This window comes from Accipiter gentilis, chromosome 4 (genome assembly GCF_929443795.1).
Source record: "Accipiter gentilis chromosome 4, bAccGen1.1, whole genome shotgun sequence".
Taxonomy (NCBI): Eukaryota; Metazoa; Chordata; class Aves; order Accipitriformes; family Accipitridae; genus Astur; species Astur gentilis.
Window position 1 is genome coordinate 42316272 of NC_064883.1, and position 16229 is coordinate 42332500.

A 16229-nucleotide genomic window follows, 5' to 3' on the forward strand; every position below is an offset into this window, starting at 1 on the left:
TTGGTGCTGCACAGCAAGGTGTTTATTTGGGGGAACAAATTGCCCAGTACCATCTAGGGCAGCATCTTTTCTTCCTTCCCACCAAGACGTCCAAGAGTAACATTTCTATTGTTCTGGCTACTGTTTACGAGTGAAAGCTTTAAAATTTATATTAACTACCTCTAAAGGTTACTTGTGCCCATGGTGTACTATGAGGGAGAAGAGACCAAAGTACACTTCTCTTGAGTACAAAATTCCACTTCCCACAGCTGAGCAATAGCTAGCTTTCAAATTACTAGTCTCCTGTCTTAAAATCAAACTGGCAATTAGAGATTAAAGGGTCCACATCCCATTATCCATTCCTCAATCCTCCCCTACTAAACTTCAGTTCCAAAATGCACTCCCCAAAACAAGATTATAGCCCTGTGGAGAGGAGGGCTGTGAAGTTCTCCTACAATATTGCTACAGAAACAAAAAAGTACAGTATTTCAGTCATCAAAACAAAAAAGTACAGTATTACAGTCATCAAAATAATCAGAGGCATACTGGAATCCAGTTCAACCACAATAGCTGCCAGCACAGCTATCAATACATTAATCAGCTACATGAAAATTAAGCTTGAATCCTGCAGGACAGCTGAGTTCTGCCAAAATATATCCATCAGCTCCTTCATCTTAAATCCGAAACTCGCTACTGGAGGAGCACTCCTGCAACCCTTCCCCCCCCCCCCCACCAAGTGTTGGTGATGTGTATGTGCTCACATAGGGGCATCCTTTTTTCAGAAATTATTTTCTCTTAATATAGGTAGAAGAGGCAGACAATTAAACTTTGATCCTGTGTCAAAACCATCCTAAGGTCCAAAAAAAATAAGCTAGTATATGTAGCATAAAAACACAGCAAGAATATTGTTTCCAGGGTGTCTTCAAAGCAACATTCAAACAGCTGCCACAACACCGTGCTGCCCCACACTCAGAAAACCGATTTTGAAAAGACACCAAAAAACCCCCAAAACATTCTGTATAGGGGCACAAGCTGATCTAACTCAGCATATCAAGCATGCTATTGCACCTCCCACCCCCTAAGTAGAGCAGCAAACAAATTAACAGCTGGATCACTGCCACACCAATATTTCAAGTGCACACAACCCTAAACCACTTCCTAAGCTTTTTTGTTTTTACAAAAAAAGCATATGAGTATCACATTTATTATCCTGCAATAGGAGAATCTGATTATATTTGAGCAGCATATCATTTCACCTGAACTAACTGAAATATTCAGTTACACAACAGCTAATCATGAACAGAAGATAAGCTCAGAGATAAAAATAGGGAGAAAGACAGAGAGACCTTGTAACAGTTAATCAGCATGATTCATTTGTCAGACTGCCATAAAGAACACCACCTGAAAAAGCCTTGAACTTCCCTCCAAGAAGTCTTTTTAAGCAATAAAACCCCGTGGGTTGGTTTTGCTTTAGTTTTATTTTCAAGTCATTCATCAAACTCCTGCTAATCCCCAAATACACAGAGAAATCAGAGTCCAAATGGGAAAGAGGTGCAACATACCCTTTGTGTCACCCAGACAAGATTAGCCTCGGAGCAACCCCTCACAGCACGTCAGTCTTGCTTGACTTCCATAAAAAAAAAATGCGTCCGAGCAGATTCCTGCAGGACAGCTTCATCTGAAGGTTTCTGAGTCTGGCCCTCTGTCCTCAGCACACTGGCTGGTGCCCAGGTATTTAACTCACTTAACATGAGCCAGATCACTAGGATTTTAAATTGTCATTGGGATCACCATGCTACACAGAAAACCGCAATGGGGACAGTGGCAACTGCCACAGGAGAGACGGCCAGGGACAGGCACGTGGCAATGAAGGCAGAGAGCTGCCAACTCTGAGATACAGGAGGCAGTGGTGATTTTGGAGGAGGACAGAAATCATTTGTAATCATTACCTTGGTATAGAGTGTTTCATGAAAATAAAACTGATTCTGTCTTCTCCTTTGTCTTTTCCATAAGGCCTCAGACTCTGTCCCCAACAGCCCTTGCAAGACAAATGCAAAAAAATATCGCTTTGGACATTGCAGAAGACCTAAGCATTTGTGGCTGAACAATGGCATCTATTCAACTCTCAGCCTTGCTCTGGCTGTTAATTAGGAAAGTAAACAAAAAAAATTATAATTTAAGCCTCCACTAGATATTTGGCTTTCTAATCTCCTCTAGAGAATACTGTCAAGCTACTCTCCTGTCCAAAGCAGGGATTTACACTTCCACACGAAGCCAGCTCCCCAAACCTTAATTGGAAGTGGCATTAAGTTCAAGGCAGGCTTATGCAGAGTAAGATTCAGCAGCAGCAGAATTTCATTAAGCCAGTCTTCCACGTGTTAACTTAATTTACCCATTTAAGATGATGCATAATTTAAAAGTATCGAGCAGCTCCACTGTCAGACGTATATTCTCTGAACTCACTGATGACTTACAGCAGTAGCAAGCTGTCTCTGCTTCAGGTCAACAGCACCCACAAAATTACATCTGGGTCCAGATATTCATCCTTCAGGCTTTGCCATCAGCCTGGCCGTCCAACTTCAGATATGCTAATTACATTCATTCACCCATACTGTGTCTCCAACTTCACTGTTGTCTCCTAGGTGTAATACAAATGGAGTTGGGATATTTTGTGTAACCAGCTGAACACTTTGCTCTGCTGGACTGCTGCTTGCTTTGGGTTGGCTGTTCCAGGTCTAACCCAAGCCCTTCAATTTTGACCCTTTACAGCTGATCTTGCTTTGGCCTGAAGTTCACCCCAACCGCAGCTGCCCCACATTGCAGATATTATATTCAGCAGTTCAGCCATCACCTGATGCGGTTTCCTTTAGAGCCAGATACTTTAAGATGACCCAGGGGACCAAAGTTTAGTTATTTTAAACACTTCCTCTCAGAGCATCTCTGGCACAACTGCAAGATTTCCACCTGCCTTTCCCATCAGGCATGACCAATAACATGACCCCTAGCATTAAGCAAAATGGGAAAACCATACAGATATTCCTATGTATGAGGAAAGGTCCCATCTGCACTACAACATTAAACTGTGTATTTCTCAGTGTACACACATCTGGATAAAATATGCAAGACAGCATGATTAACTCCATTAAGGAAACATGTTTCATCCCTCAAAGGCATGTAAGCTTCCTTTCTGCCAACAGTTAAAAACCCATCCTTTGCATCGCAGGTAGGAAACTACACAACTTTCTGTATCGTGAATATTACCACTTCTCCAAATTTCCCAGACCACCATGCCCCAACACAATGAGGTAATCCAAATGCATTTTTCTGATAAATCATTACACAATTATCAGAGCAGCCCCAAAATTTAGGGATGCAACAAATGCGAAGTAGCTGACACACAACCGCAACATTAAGCTGCAGCAATGACACAGCTTTGATTTCTTCGCTGAAGTTCCCTAAATATGGGCAAAATGCTTCAACGAGCAGGACAAGAATGGTCACAGCAGGTTTGGTTCAGTCCGCTTCCGAATGATTCAATATGAATCACATTTTCTTCAGACCAAGCAGTTTGAACTTTCTGTGAACATCATATTTTTGCTGAGTGCAAGTAAAAAAGCCACACCCCACAGATGAATATATCCTCTATAATCTTTACCACAATTACCAGTTTTGCTTTTTCACTACAGCAAGTCAAATGGAGAACCACCTCTCTTTCAATACAGAAATCACTGTGACATCTTCAGAAAAACTGAAATGTTAACAGGTTACTGATGCTTTAACATACATATTTTCATTTCATTTGACCAGAAGATGAACCAAATCAGCCAAGCAAATCAACTGCAAGTCACAGATGAACATGGTTTTGTCAATGACTTATGGCAAGGGTGAAAAATTACCACATACTCAGCAAGTTAAGTTGGTCTATTACTTTACTCTAAATTCCCAGAGCTGCCTGAAGTCTTATCTCTAAAAAACAAAGTTAAGCAACTAGCTATGAAATCAAAACTGTCTTCAATGAAGACAACCATTCTTGTTAAATCGGAATTTTAATGGAGACTGGAAACCGAAATCTGAGACTTCTTTCAGGGAAAAGAATTCCACCAGAACTGTTTCCAACTATTTTTTTCTTTTTAACCCAAAATAACCTATGAAAGCCAGTCAGTTTGACTAAAAATATGAAATAAATATTTCTTGGATTTTCTAATTAAAAATAACATTTTGGCAAAAAGAGTTACCTCTTCTTCTGCAGCTGTCATAAGAGGACAGAAACTTACTCCAGCACAGCAGCAGCAATGCTTTTAATGGCATTGTACCAGAAGACAGCCAAGCTCACAAAATTCCCAAGAAAGAAGAGGCTGTTGTTCCCAGCAGCAGTCTGTGGCTGGAATGATGTATATTACCCGCAAGTAGTATACTCTATTTTCAGCACATATTTAGGATTGCAAATCTCTTTCTTTTTAACAGCAGAACATACTTAGTATCCTCTCTTTCTGAACTACACCACACCTTGACAACACGGGAGAGGAAAACATGATTTAAAAATATCTCCCGAACAACATAGCAGCACAGAAACCCACACATTTCAGTGATCCATCAAATCACAGGCCATTAGTTAACTGGGTTTTGCCTACAGAGGTTTTTCCACTAATTTTGTTTCCATCTTTTTTTTTTTAATTAAACTACCCAAATTCAAATTTCATGATGTTGATCTTGCAGCTAGCCTCAAAAAAAAAAAAAAAAAAAAAAAAAAAAAAAAAAAAAAAAAAGGGGGGCAAGAACAGCTTGAAGGGCTCCTTATTAAATTGCTCAACACTTCCTATGCAGTGCTTTTGGTCATTTATAGCTCTGCAAGAAACAAAACCAGCTGAAGTTTTCCAGTTCCAACAACTATTCTTCACAGCTGGATGTTGACATTTGGGAAGAGGTTCTCTGTATCAGAACATTCAATACCCCAAAGTTTACCCAAACTTGGTGTAGTCATAGTATTTCCTAAAGCAGCAGCAACTATATAGACATTTAAATTCTGAGTTTTGATTAAGCTCCCACCTTTACTTTCCTCCTTCCATGCTCTCAGAGCTGGTTGTGGGATGAGACTGCATGTGCTCAGCTACTCTGTTTCAGTGACACACATTTCAGGACAAAGATGAGAAAAATGAAAAATACCTGTGGATTTGTCCGTTTTTATGCAGGTAGTCCAGCCCCTCCAGCACCTCCTTAAGGATTGTGGCTATACAGGCTTCATCCAGGACACCAGTCTTGTGTTCTCCTTTGGCCACAATGTGCTTTATAATATCCAAAACAGAGCCTAGAAAGAAAAGAGTTAAACACATTAGTTTAAACTAGAAGAACTGATTCACAGCTAAGTGTACTTTATAATCACTTAATACACAAGTCCAAGGAATTCATTGGGAGGGGAAGCAACAATGGTCACGATCAAAGTCAGCAGCTGAAGTCTTTGCTGCAGGAAAGCAGAGGCAACGATGCATGCCTCACACATGAGTCTTACACGGGTGCAGATCTTCAAGGTGGGCTGTAAAATCCCTGTGATCACAAGTAACCGAGAAGTTATTTGAACAAGCCAAAATGTAAAGTACACATACACAGGACTTTCGGAAGGTTTTTAAGTAGATACCGATGCTACAGCTGTTTTAGTACTGAGTACTGGAGAGGCAGGAGGGGGAAATGGAAAAAGCAGGATGCTGCCAGGACTCACAAGCCGAAGGCAACAAGCTTGATAAAATTAGACTCCCTTTTTTAGCTCCTACAAACTCTGTGCAGAAAAATAGCAGGAAAAATCTAATATGTTAAGGGATGACACAGCCCTAACAGAAAAAAAAGTGGAAATAATTAAATAGCGAATAAATGAGGCTGAATTCTGACAGCAAGTCACTTCTTCACTGTGTACAAAACTGGAACAGCTTAGATCCTTCCCTAGAAACATCACGTTTAGTCTCTCTCCCAACCATGGTGTGAATTACATCATCTTGCATGACCAACCACGCTTTATAGAGCAAACCACCTTTGAATTGCGCTCAGGAATAAACAGAATCAATGACTAGTAACACGCCTCCCATGCAAGGTCCTGTTTTCATGACATATTGCGTAATGTATTCTTGATATTTGCATCTGGACTGAAGACAGTCTTCTCAGAACTATATTTTTATCGCTCCGGTATGAGATGTCTAAGCCTGTTTCCAGGCCTGTGCTATTTAGCCCCTTCGAACTTGGGTTTCTATGATTTAATGACTGGATAGTCAGCTAGTAGGATTTATACAGCTATGGGCACAAAGCAATGTCAACAGTACTGGGAAGTTCTTAAGGAATGAGAAAAGCAGGCACAACTGCAAAACAAATTCCAGCTTTGATTGTCTTTGAACAGTAAGCTTCCAGGAAAAGAATAATTCAGTACTAACTCAGCTAGTTTAGAAAAGCCGAGTTAAAAGTTTTTAAAAAGTTTGGAAAAGTTCATTCTTCCTAACTCACAAATCAAACAAAAACTGTAAGAAAAAACTTTTTGTACGTGAAGAACAGCAAAAGCTGAGAAACCTACTCTCATGAATTTGGTCAATGGGTAAATTACAAGTTCCACCTTGTAAATTTTTGAAGCAAACAGAAAAATACAGTGGAGTTTTTGGGGTTAGGTTTTTTCTTCTTTTCATCCTTCAGGTTCAGGTAGACAAAAAACCCTTCCCCCTTCAAAATTTATTTTATTAACTATCCTAGTTGAATTTCTAGGCCAAAACAATTGCACGGATAGGTTTTTGCTTCACATTTTATTTTTGGATTCTCACGTGAAAGCAAAAAGGTTTGCAAGGTTTGAATAAGAACACTATGTGGAAAGGCTTGTTTTGCACAATTCAAACTGCACAGGAAACAATTACATGGGTGCATGGTGTCCCTTGGTTTGTGGGAAATGGTATGTGCTGAGTTCATCTAACAGCTTGCTGCAGCCAGGAGAACCACTATGCCCCACTCTGCCCATCTTCTCCGGCCCACCAGCACCAGTCCTCACACTGTACACCAAGCCACCCACTAAATCCACCAAAAAAAAATAAACGAGGGCAGGGAGAGGCAGGCTATGTTTGGTTGGTAGTGAGCATAACCTCCGAACAGATGCGTTTCAGAGCCAATGAAGAGGAAAAGGAGGGTAAGAAGGAGGGAGAACACATTTGTGAATGGGGGAGGAAACCCCTTTTGTCAGCAGCAAGTGATTAGACCAGCTCCCTGGCTGCCCTGAATGGCACCTCCAGCTTCCTCTTACCTTCCTCTTCCCAAAAAACCTTTGCCTGGTTAAAGCTATTTGCAGAAGACACAATCTTCACACACAGACAGTAACAAAATAGAAAAAAAAACCAAGGAAAATTAAGAAAAATAGAAATGAAGTTGCATGACATTCCCCCAACATTTTATGCCAGAATACTCTTAGCAGTGTTCAGCCTTCCTTTACCCTATCCAAGCATAGAAACACACTCATCTGTGAGTTTTGACACGCATCTTAGCTACTTAGCCAAAGGTTTCACCCAGTCATAACTCAGGTTGTTTTGACATATTCATGGCTTCCTGCATGGGACCAAGATTATCTCTACCGAATGAAACTGTAAAACCCCAGACATCAGAGTATGGTCCTCTTCACTAAAATCTCACCTTTAGGTTCTAGAGTCCGAGAAAAGGATCCTCTGTTTTGTGTCACGAGGACTCACCTGGGATTCAGCCTGTCACGGATTCATATTTGAAAAGTACGTGCTTACAAGCCTCATTGCTTCTTATTTTGGACAAGAATTTTTGTGACACCTAAGAAAAAAACCACCAAAAAACCACTCTACTTTCACTGTTGAGGTTTTTCCTCTCAAATGTGCCTTTATCTGAAGAACAAACTGTCACTTGTTTTAGAAGTCCAGTGGAAATATGTGGTTCTCCACGTACTCGTTTTGTCCTCTTTCCACCCACAACTCTGTTAGCAGACTTGGTTCACAAACATTTCCCTTCTCCTGCAAAGGGCTCAGGGAACATGAGGAGGCAGATCATATGGTGCTCAAATTCATTCAGTCAAAAAATCCTGTATTTAGCCATGTTAAGAGATTGTATTTAACCCAGAAAAGGGGGTGGGGGTTAGACAGACAAGAGGTCAACCACAGTGCCAGCCTTCGTCGTGAAAAGGCTGATTCACACCCATTCTATATCTGCTCCCAGTCTAGCCTAGCACTTTTTAAGCACATCTTTTAAAAACCACTTTCACATCGAGATGTTCAAAGAAGTGGAGGAATTTGCCAGTCTTCTACAGAAAGGAGAACAGCAAAAAGGCTATCAGCAAAATGCTTAGTTCAGGAAAAGGCAGAAAAGCAACCCATGAGCCACCTTCCTGTTGAAGAATGTGTTATTTGGATCATCCCCCACTTAGTTTGCACAGCGGGGGGGAAGTTTTGCTACTGGCACCGCAACACAATAAGGTAGTGATTTCTTCCACCTCACAAATCAGTAAGTTTGGGAGTTGGTACTGACTCGCAACTCAATTGCAACTTCATAAAGCACAGCCCCACGGAATACAAAGAATGAAGCGAGCTGCATTTCCACACACTGCGCCGTGCTGCATTCAAAGTCTTCTGGCATTCTGGCTCAGAAAGCCTGACATGGAACAACCCATGTCAGATCCCCAGATCCAACACCCAGACCCCCAAACAGAAACCCACAGCTAAGCACAAAGCTACTTTGAAAGCAGAAGTCATGGGAATTTAGCTATTGAGGAAAACACTTTCCGCTAGAAGATAGAGATTGGATTTCAGCATCAGCCTGATAAATTCAATGCAGAGTTGTTCCCAAGGTTCTCAGTTAAGCATGTGACACACTTACTAGGGTAAGACCTCTACTGCCTTAGGATGTAGAAAAATTTTCTCACTTACAACAGCTGTGTTACACTCAAATAATAGATTAGCAGATCAGAGCCCTATCCTTTGCCTAAGGGGAAAAACGACCGTTCTGCACAAAGTGGCCTGTTCCTGACCCAGCAATACATTAACTGCTAGAAATTAACTGGAAACGAATTCAGCTGAACTGGAACCAAGATCCCATCTACACAAGAGCATGTGCTTTACAGACTGATCATACTGTTTCAAAACATGATGATTCCAGATACAGCGAGTTTCTGAGCCAGCTTCCAAACCAGTTTAAGAATAACTGGGGAAGTCAGAGTACATCTGAACATAGTTAGATCTCTGCTTAAATGCAGTTTCAATATGATATGAATTTGTGCTCCACGTGCAAACTATTCAATCTCATTGTGCAAGACAAAAAGTCTTCCATAATCTAGTGGCCAGAAGATGAGGTTCACACTGAAAATAAGGCACCCAACTCCATATTAGAGAACAGTTACAAGATTTTCAAGAGGAAAAAAAAAATCCATTACAATGTCTTTTAAAAAATTTTTTTCAAAAAACATTCGACTCCTCCCTAGAATAAAACTTTAATTTTAGGTGACGCTGTGAAGTACTCTGGTGTGTATTATATATGGCACTAGGTTTGATTACAACAGTTCCCTCCTGATTTTTCTCATTAGAAATGCATGAGTAGAAGCTACAGATACACAGAACAGGAGGATCTGCCTAAGTGAGAGAGAAAAACAAATTAAGTTTGGCTGAGGCTGACTGGAAAGCTCTTCTAAGCCCAGAAGGGTAAGCATATCAGGAAAAGACAAGACAGAGAGAAGAGCCATAACTGGAGTCTAAATGTAAGTATAAATAATGCTGTCATTAATAAGGATGTTTAAAGAAGTCTGGTCATGAGCAACTGATCTCAAAGCCAAACAGAAGAAAGGAGAGGACATTTAGAGATTGATGCGGAAAAAACGTGGCTATAAACAAATTCCTGCCCATCAAATGTACACTGTACAGCACACCAACAGGAAGCCTACAAGGTATTATGCAATCTGATAAAGCATTTAGCATTATTTATCATTCATCATTAATTAAAGCGTCTCAGTATATTCTGACACCAATCACAAACCATATTACATCTACCTAGTAAAGCACAATCTCTCAGTTCAAACTGTACAGCAATTGGAAGTTAAGTGGTTTTCTGCTCAAACTCACCATTCCTAGACTGCTCTGAAAGCTGCTAATGTAATAGCTCCTCGTGACAGCTGAAGTCACCAGGATGTAGCTGTACATAGACTTACCCTCACCTGAAAAAACCCAACCTGTAACTACTGCGGGTCAAAGACAAGCATGTAGCGAGCAACTTTTTCTCGAGTCCTTACTGCTCACACCAGTTCTGCAGCCAACAGACTGATGTCTGCCTGGCTGGCACAAACGGAACAGACATCCCATTGCTCCCTCCACTGCACCCCAGCAGAGAAGAGCAGGAAGCCCCCCAGTTCCCCTTTCCCATTTTTACATGGCTAGAGAATATCTGATTAGGCCTGACTCAATCCACAGAAGCCAGTTCCAACTTTCCAGAAGCAAGTAGTTGATTTCCACCCACGACAGCAGTATCTGAGCAATGAAGACACAAGAAACCTCCGGGCAGGCCAATATCCTGAATTTGTAAGAACGGGATATTCAGGGTTTGTATATTGATATCGGGCAGACCATTCGCAATGGACTATCTTAAAACCTAGTAAATATAGTCCTGTCTTGCACTCCACACATGTACCCAGTAAAACTGTCTCCTTCAACACCCTGTACTATGAGCTACTCCAGTGTTTTCTGAGATTTAAAAGAGTTCCATGGTTCACCACTTCCCTGCTGTGCCAATGCATCTGCTTACGAAGCCATACTGTAAGTGAGATCACTGCAGTAATTGGTAATCCAGTTTTCCAGGCAGGGTGGAGACCAAGCAGCCAGCAACTTCTTAAACCAGTTTCGCTGCTGGAGAAAATTTTTGTGTAATCACACCCTCGGGGCAAGAAGTCCTAATTGTTCCACTGATTCAGTTTCAACAGCAAGCCACCGCAAACATCGATGCTTCCTGTTCCAAATCCAGAGCTCGTTTCTTTGACCTTACCTACATCAACAAGCACACATAATGGCATTTAGGAAGCCTGCTTCTGATGTTCCTCCTCAGGAGAGGAAGAAAGTATCCACGTGACAGTCATCGGCCATGCTGCTTAATGCTTCAGAGCATAGGGCTGACACGGAGAACGGTACGAAAACCCAAGCAAAAAGGAAAGCTTGCTTAGAACAAGATTACAGATAAATGCAGGGCTATTATGGCTGGAATTTTACATGCCCCCAGAGGCAAAAGAAATGTACAGCAGAGCTAGTAGCTGTGGGAACCACATCTTGCATGTTATACTATAACCCAAGTGACAGGACAAAGATACAGGATAAGTTAAATGCAAAGAAAACTCCTTTAAAATTTCTCTGGCAAGCAGAACAAGATAATTTAATACTCTAGCTAAATTTCCAACAAAAAAAAAAAAACACAGGTAACAGTACCCACATTGATTTGCCATTTAGAGGCCTGGCATAAATAGGCTGGAAAACAGTACTGGGGATCACTACACAATTTTGTGAGAATCAAGATCTGTCCCAAACCTGATGGACACTGATGCTGAACATGCTGCATCTTTGAGAACTGGGAGTTGGCAGGATTCATTGCTGCTTCTTTTAAGAGATTTCAGCAGAAGCCAGCAGTTTCGGTGAGCCTGATTTGCCATCAGAGCCAAGAATTAAATCTGCATCTTGTCAGCCTCTGACAAACAGAGGAAGAAAACGCAAAAGAAGGAACAGCTGCTTGGATTCAGTACTTCTGGGGCTGAGGAATACAGATACAGCAAAAGAGCACCAAAGTAAAGGAAAGAACAAGTTATACAAAACAGAGGAAAAGACATCTAAGCAGATTGCTGGGGTTTCTGCTTTTAAAGTTTCTTAACCCTGGATAAACCACCTCAGTACACAGGGAGAGTTAAGGAAACTTCGGTTTCTTGTCTCCTTCCCTCTAGAGCACTTGCATGGATGCATAAGAAATATGACAAGATTAAGGCAGGAAGAAAGGTGATACAATAAAGGGGACAAAACAGCTTATTGCAGTCGAGACCGAGACATTTATAGGAGAAAATCTGAAGACAAACTATTTTTTTCATGCTTTTCCTATTATAGCTGGGAGTTGCAATGTATCTACGCACTCAGCATTCTGCAATCATGTACAGTCCCTACCATCTCCTGCTTCTGACTTAGCCTATCTTTAACTGTTTGAAATTGTGTCTCTACAAATAAAATTAAAACTACTCCAGATGTACTCAAACAGCATAGTGCTCTCCTAAAAAAACATAAACACGAGGATTTCTATGAACCTGTGGCTTACGCTTTGATCATAACTCATTGCTGAATTAGGAGTGGCCAGATCACAGATTAACATGGCGGAAGTAGAACAAGATGTCCTATCTCCCTGGTGGAGACCTAAGACTTGCCATACCTCCCTTTTGGTCTGACTGAAGTGCTGGCCAAGCACTTCATCAGATAATCAAGATCAAAGGTTGAAGTAAGAGCTTGATTACATAACCTGAAAAAATTTTGGAAAATAAAAGGTTTAACTATTTCAATACAGTAAACTCCTTAGATTTAATTAGGAGTCTTCAAGAAGGCAGAAGATCCAAGAGCCCTATCTGGAAATGATTCAATATTTAAAAGATTTACAGAGTTTAAAAATATTTTGGAGGTCTCAACTGCTGTAGGCTAGGGCAGTAAAAATTGTTCTGTGGTGTAGGAAGCCACCACAGACAGCTGTTTCATACAAGCAACTGTTTTCTAGAGTTAGCCACGGCCTTGGGTCACCTGTGAAATGAGAGCTCTTGTTAAAACCAGTGGGAATTTAGAGGAGCAAACAGGTCACAATCAGAAAAAGCACAAGAACAGAAGGACAGCTGCTCCTCTTCCTACTACAAAGCCGCAGGAGTTAGAAAGCGGTACTAGGCTTCAGATGGCTTTAAAAAGGCATGAGTAAAATTCACGACAAGGAAATGCCAGCAGGACAAAAAGCAGGTCAGCAGTTGTCTAGAAATAGCCATTGGGAGTTCAGTTTGGAGTAACACTGGACCAAAAGGCTGGGGTGCCAAGTTGACATTGCTAAGCTTAGATCCCTACAAAGCGGTTTCGTCATTGGAGGAAAGGATCTGAAATTTCTACCAAAGGGAATAGAAACAGCAGATACTTCACAAACCTGACTCAGGGACACATCACCAGATCCGAATGAGGGTGCCAGAGTAACTGGACACACCAGCACCTCTTGTCACCACCAGCTGAACGTCATCACAACCATATTTCTGCCATCAGCAACAATTACGCTCTACATCTGCTTCAGTGTCAAATCTGCCAGTGCAAACTGCTGTTGGCAGTGACTTCAACCAGCCTGTCTGACTGGGCTCTGATGCAGATTAGCTTTTTACGCGTTACTCCCCAACAGCTCACCGGTACATTACCTCCTTGCTGCTGATGGCTTTCAAAGATGGAAAACAGTATCTTCCACCAAGACAGTACTTGCAAAGCAGAGACAAATAGTTCAGTTTCAGCAACAATGCCCGTCAGGCAAGTAAGCTACCTTTGAGCGTACTGGCTGGCTGCTCAGAGGAGCAAGGCACTGTTATCAGACAATAACGCTTCATGGATTTAGAGTATTTTCCCTTAGAGACATTTCTAAAGTACTTGCATATATGACTAGGTTAAGATTTCAACAAAACAACTGCAATCAGAAAATAGATTAAATTGCACTTACAACAATAACAACAACAAAAACAAGGCTTGCATTACAGACCAGTCTGTCTTGTGGGCTGTTTATCAAAGTAATAAGGTCAGTGTAAGTAGGCTGAAATTAAAACTAGTTTCAGCCTGAAAACACACACCAGCGTAGACTGACACTGATGGAAGAGAAGCAGAAAGATCCTGAACTTTTACCCAGAAGAAAGTCTCAAGTGCAAAAGCCACAATCAACATGCAGAATGGACATCAAAAAAGTTTTCATATGTGCTTACTGGGATGTACAAGTCTCAGTCCACGCTCTCTGAATAGTTAGATGGAATGGAAGAGCTAGGCTGCAGCCTGTTAATTTTTTTTCCTTTCCGGATTGTAAAAACAGCTCAAAAGTTTTTCCTGTTGAGAAACTCAGATCATTATTTTTCCCACTGGATGACAGATGACCACAAAACTAGCCGCTTTATTACTGATAAGTAAGCTGAAAGAAATGAGAAGCAGTTTTAAAAGTGTCTCTTGTTACATAAATCACTCAGACTAAAAACAACTGGAAATAGCCTCATTAAAAATGAATGAAAAAGCTCTTCAAGTCAGAAAGCTCCAATACACAAGTTTCTTCGCCCATCTTCAAGATTGCCGTGTAGAATTTGCCTATGAAATCTAAAATGAGATTTCTGAAGTATAGCCATGAAAAAAGTATAAAGTGAAAACAGCTCAAAAATACCTCTCAAGGTATCCTCCTGCATAAAAAGCAGTGACAGGTCATTCTCAAAGTCCTTTCGTCTATTTTAGCAATTCCCCCAGACCCCAAATGATTCACTTTAAGTGAGAAAATTTAACACTGGCTCACAGAAATGTTAGGGGGTCGGGTGAGGTTACACTGCTACTAGTCCACCTTTTATTGTATGACCCTAGTCTTCAGCATATACAACAGAGTAAGCAGCAGTGAGATTTCATAGCACTACTTTACTGAAAGCACCCTACTTAATGCCAGAGCTGCACAAGGGTCAATTATCAGTCTGTATAACATAGAAGCCCATTCAGAGTGAATATTAAATGAAAAGCAGGTCATCATTCACATCACCAAGAGGCTGGTTCTGAAGCAATGATTATTTTTCCAGAAATATTCCAGTGTGGTCTTTACATTTATGGTACATTGATAATGAAAAGACAGTCCATAGTTTGATTTTTTTCCCAGCGTACATACAAAAAAACGACACAAAAATGAGGACAAACAGAAACAACATTTGCAGGCTCAAGGATGAGCCTAATCCTGACTTGGTTCTGACAGAAAACCACTGTGAAAATACTGGCTAAGTCAGCTGTGCATTTTCTTCAACGAGGTTGTGTGCTCTCCTGAAAAAGGCGAAGAACATTGCTACTGCCTCTCCTGCACCCCTGAAATGCTATTTTCTCATGTTGTGGAAACCTTCCCATAGATACACTTCCTATACACACAGCAAAACTACTTGCACTAAGCTGGCAAGGGATTCTTTTCTACACACAAACAGCCATTGTATCTTTAATGACCTGTTATATATCCCTCCAAGAAGAGAGAGGCTATTGCTTAATGACACATGAACACATAAGACATTAAAAAAACCTTTAAGACAGACTTAAGCTGGCATGAAATTTCATTGTCCCCAAGAGAACTGCTAAAATTCTCTGAAGAATTTCAAAGACACATGTTTTATGGTCATTGTCAAGCTCTTGTGGTAAAAGCCAACAGGTTTAGCCAGATTTTTCCACATCATCTTCTGGCATTTTACAGTCCTTAGTATTAAGCCAAGAACAGAGAATCCAAGAAGGTTTTTTTTAAAAGCAAAACAGGGTTTGGGTTTTTTCAGCTTTCAATTTGTTTTCACTAGGGTGCCAGGAAAATCAAGTCTTCCTAAAGACAGGCCTAAGATTTAGGAACAGTCCTCTATGTTATCATCCAGAACTTGATTCCATTTCTTGTCTCGACTGTAACTCAAGCAGGGATCCTGGAAAATATTATGACATCAAATAAAGCATTACTGATAAGTTTTCAAACTCACTCTCTCTCTCAAAAAAAAGAGTGTTTCTCCAGTGTCAGAGAATAAATCCAGAAAGGGGAAGTTTCCCTAGCTCTGTGTTAACTAGGCAGTAATTTGGAATTGCCCCAAGTATTCCCAGTTATTCTGTCAACTAGAACAAGCGTGCAAAGTAATCCAAGCTCTGAGGATTGACACTATCCAAACCAAGCTGCACCCACACTGATGTTCTCCTCCCTTTTTAAGGCCATATACTGACATTATAGGAGTAGCTTTGCCCAAAATACAGGTGATTTAAAGTTCCTCATAAGGGCAGCCAACATGTAAATAAGTTAAAATCAATAGAATGGCTGGTTACCAACAAGCCATCAGCACTATGCAGGCCTCCGAGCTGGAAGTGAGAAAAAAGTCAAGGAACCAGCCTTGCAAGAGAAGTTGCAATTCTTATGATAAACCTAGTGGAAATGGTTGGGCTCAGTGGAGTTAGCTGCACACTTCTCTAGTTCAAAAGCTTATCCTAGGCTTACAGAGCAAGATGAAGAAACTTTTGCTAACA

The 16229-nt window shown here is 40.9% G+C and overlaps 1 protein-coding gene across 2 annotated transcripts in view; it reads right to left on the reverse strand.

Annotated features, from left to right (window-relative positions):
* The window catches only part of OXSR1 (oxidative stress responsive kinase 1), a 94568-nt gene that overhangs the window by 45830 nt on the left and 32509 nt on the right, over nucleotides 1-16229 (reverse strand). For both annotated transcript variants that reach the window (XM_049799139.1, XM_049799138.1), the window contains exon 4: nucleotides 5143-5284. In XM_049799139.1, the coding sequence (XP_049655096.1) occupies nucleotides 5143-5284 (142 nt within the window). The remainder of the gene's footprint in view (nucleotides 1-5142; nucleotides 5285-16229) is intronic.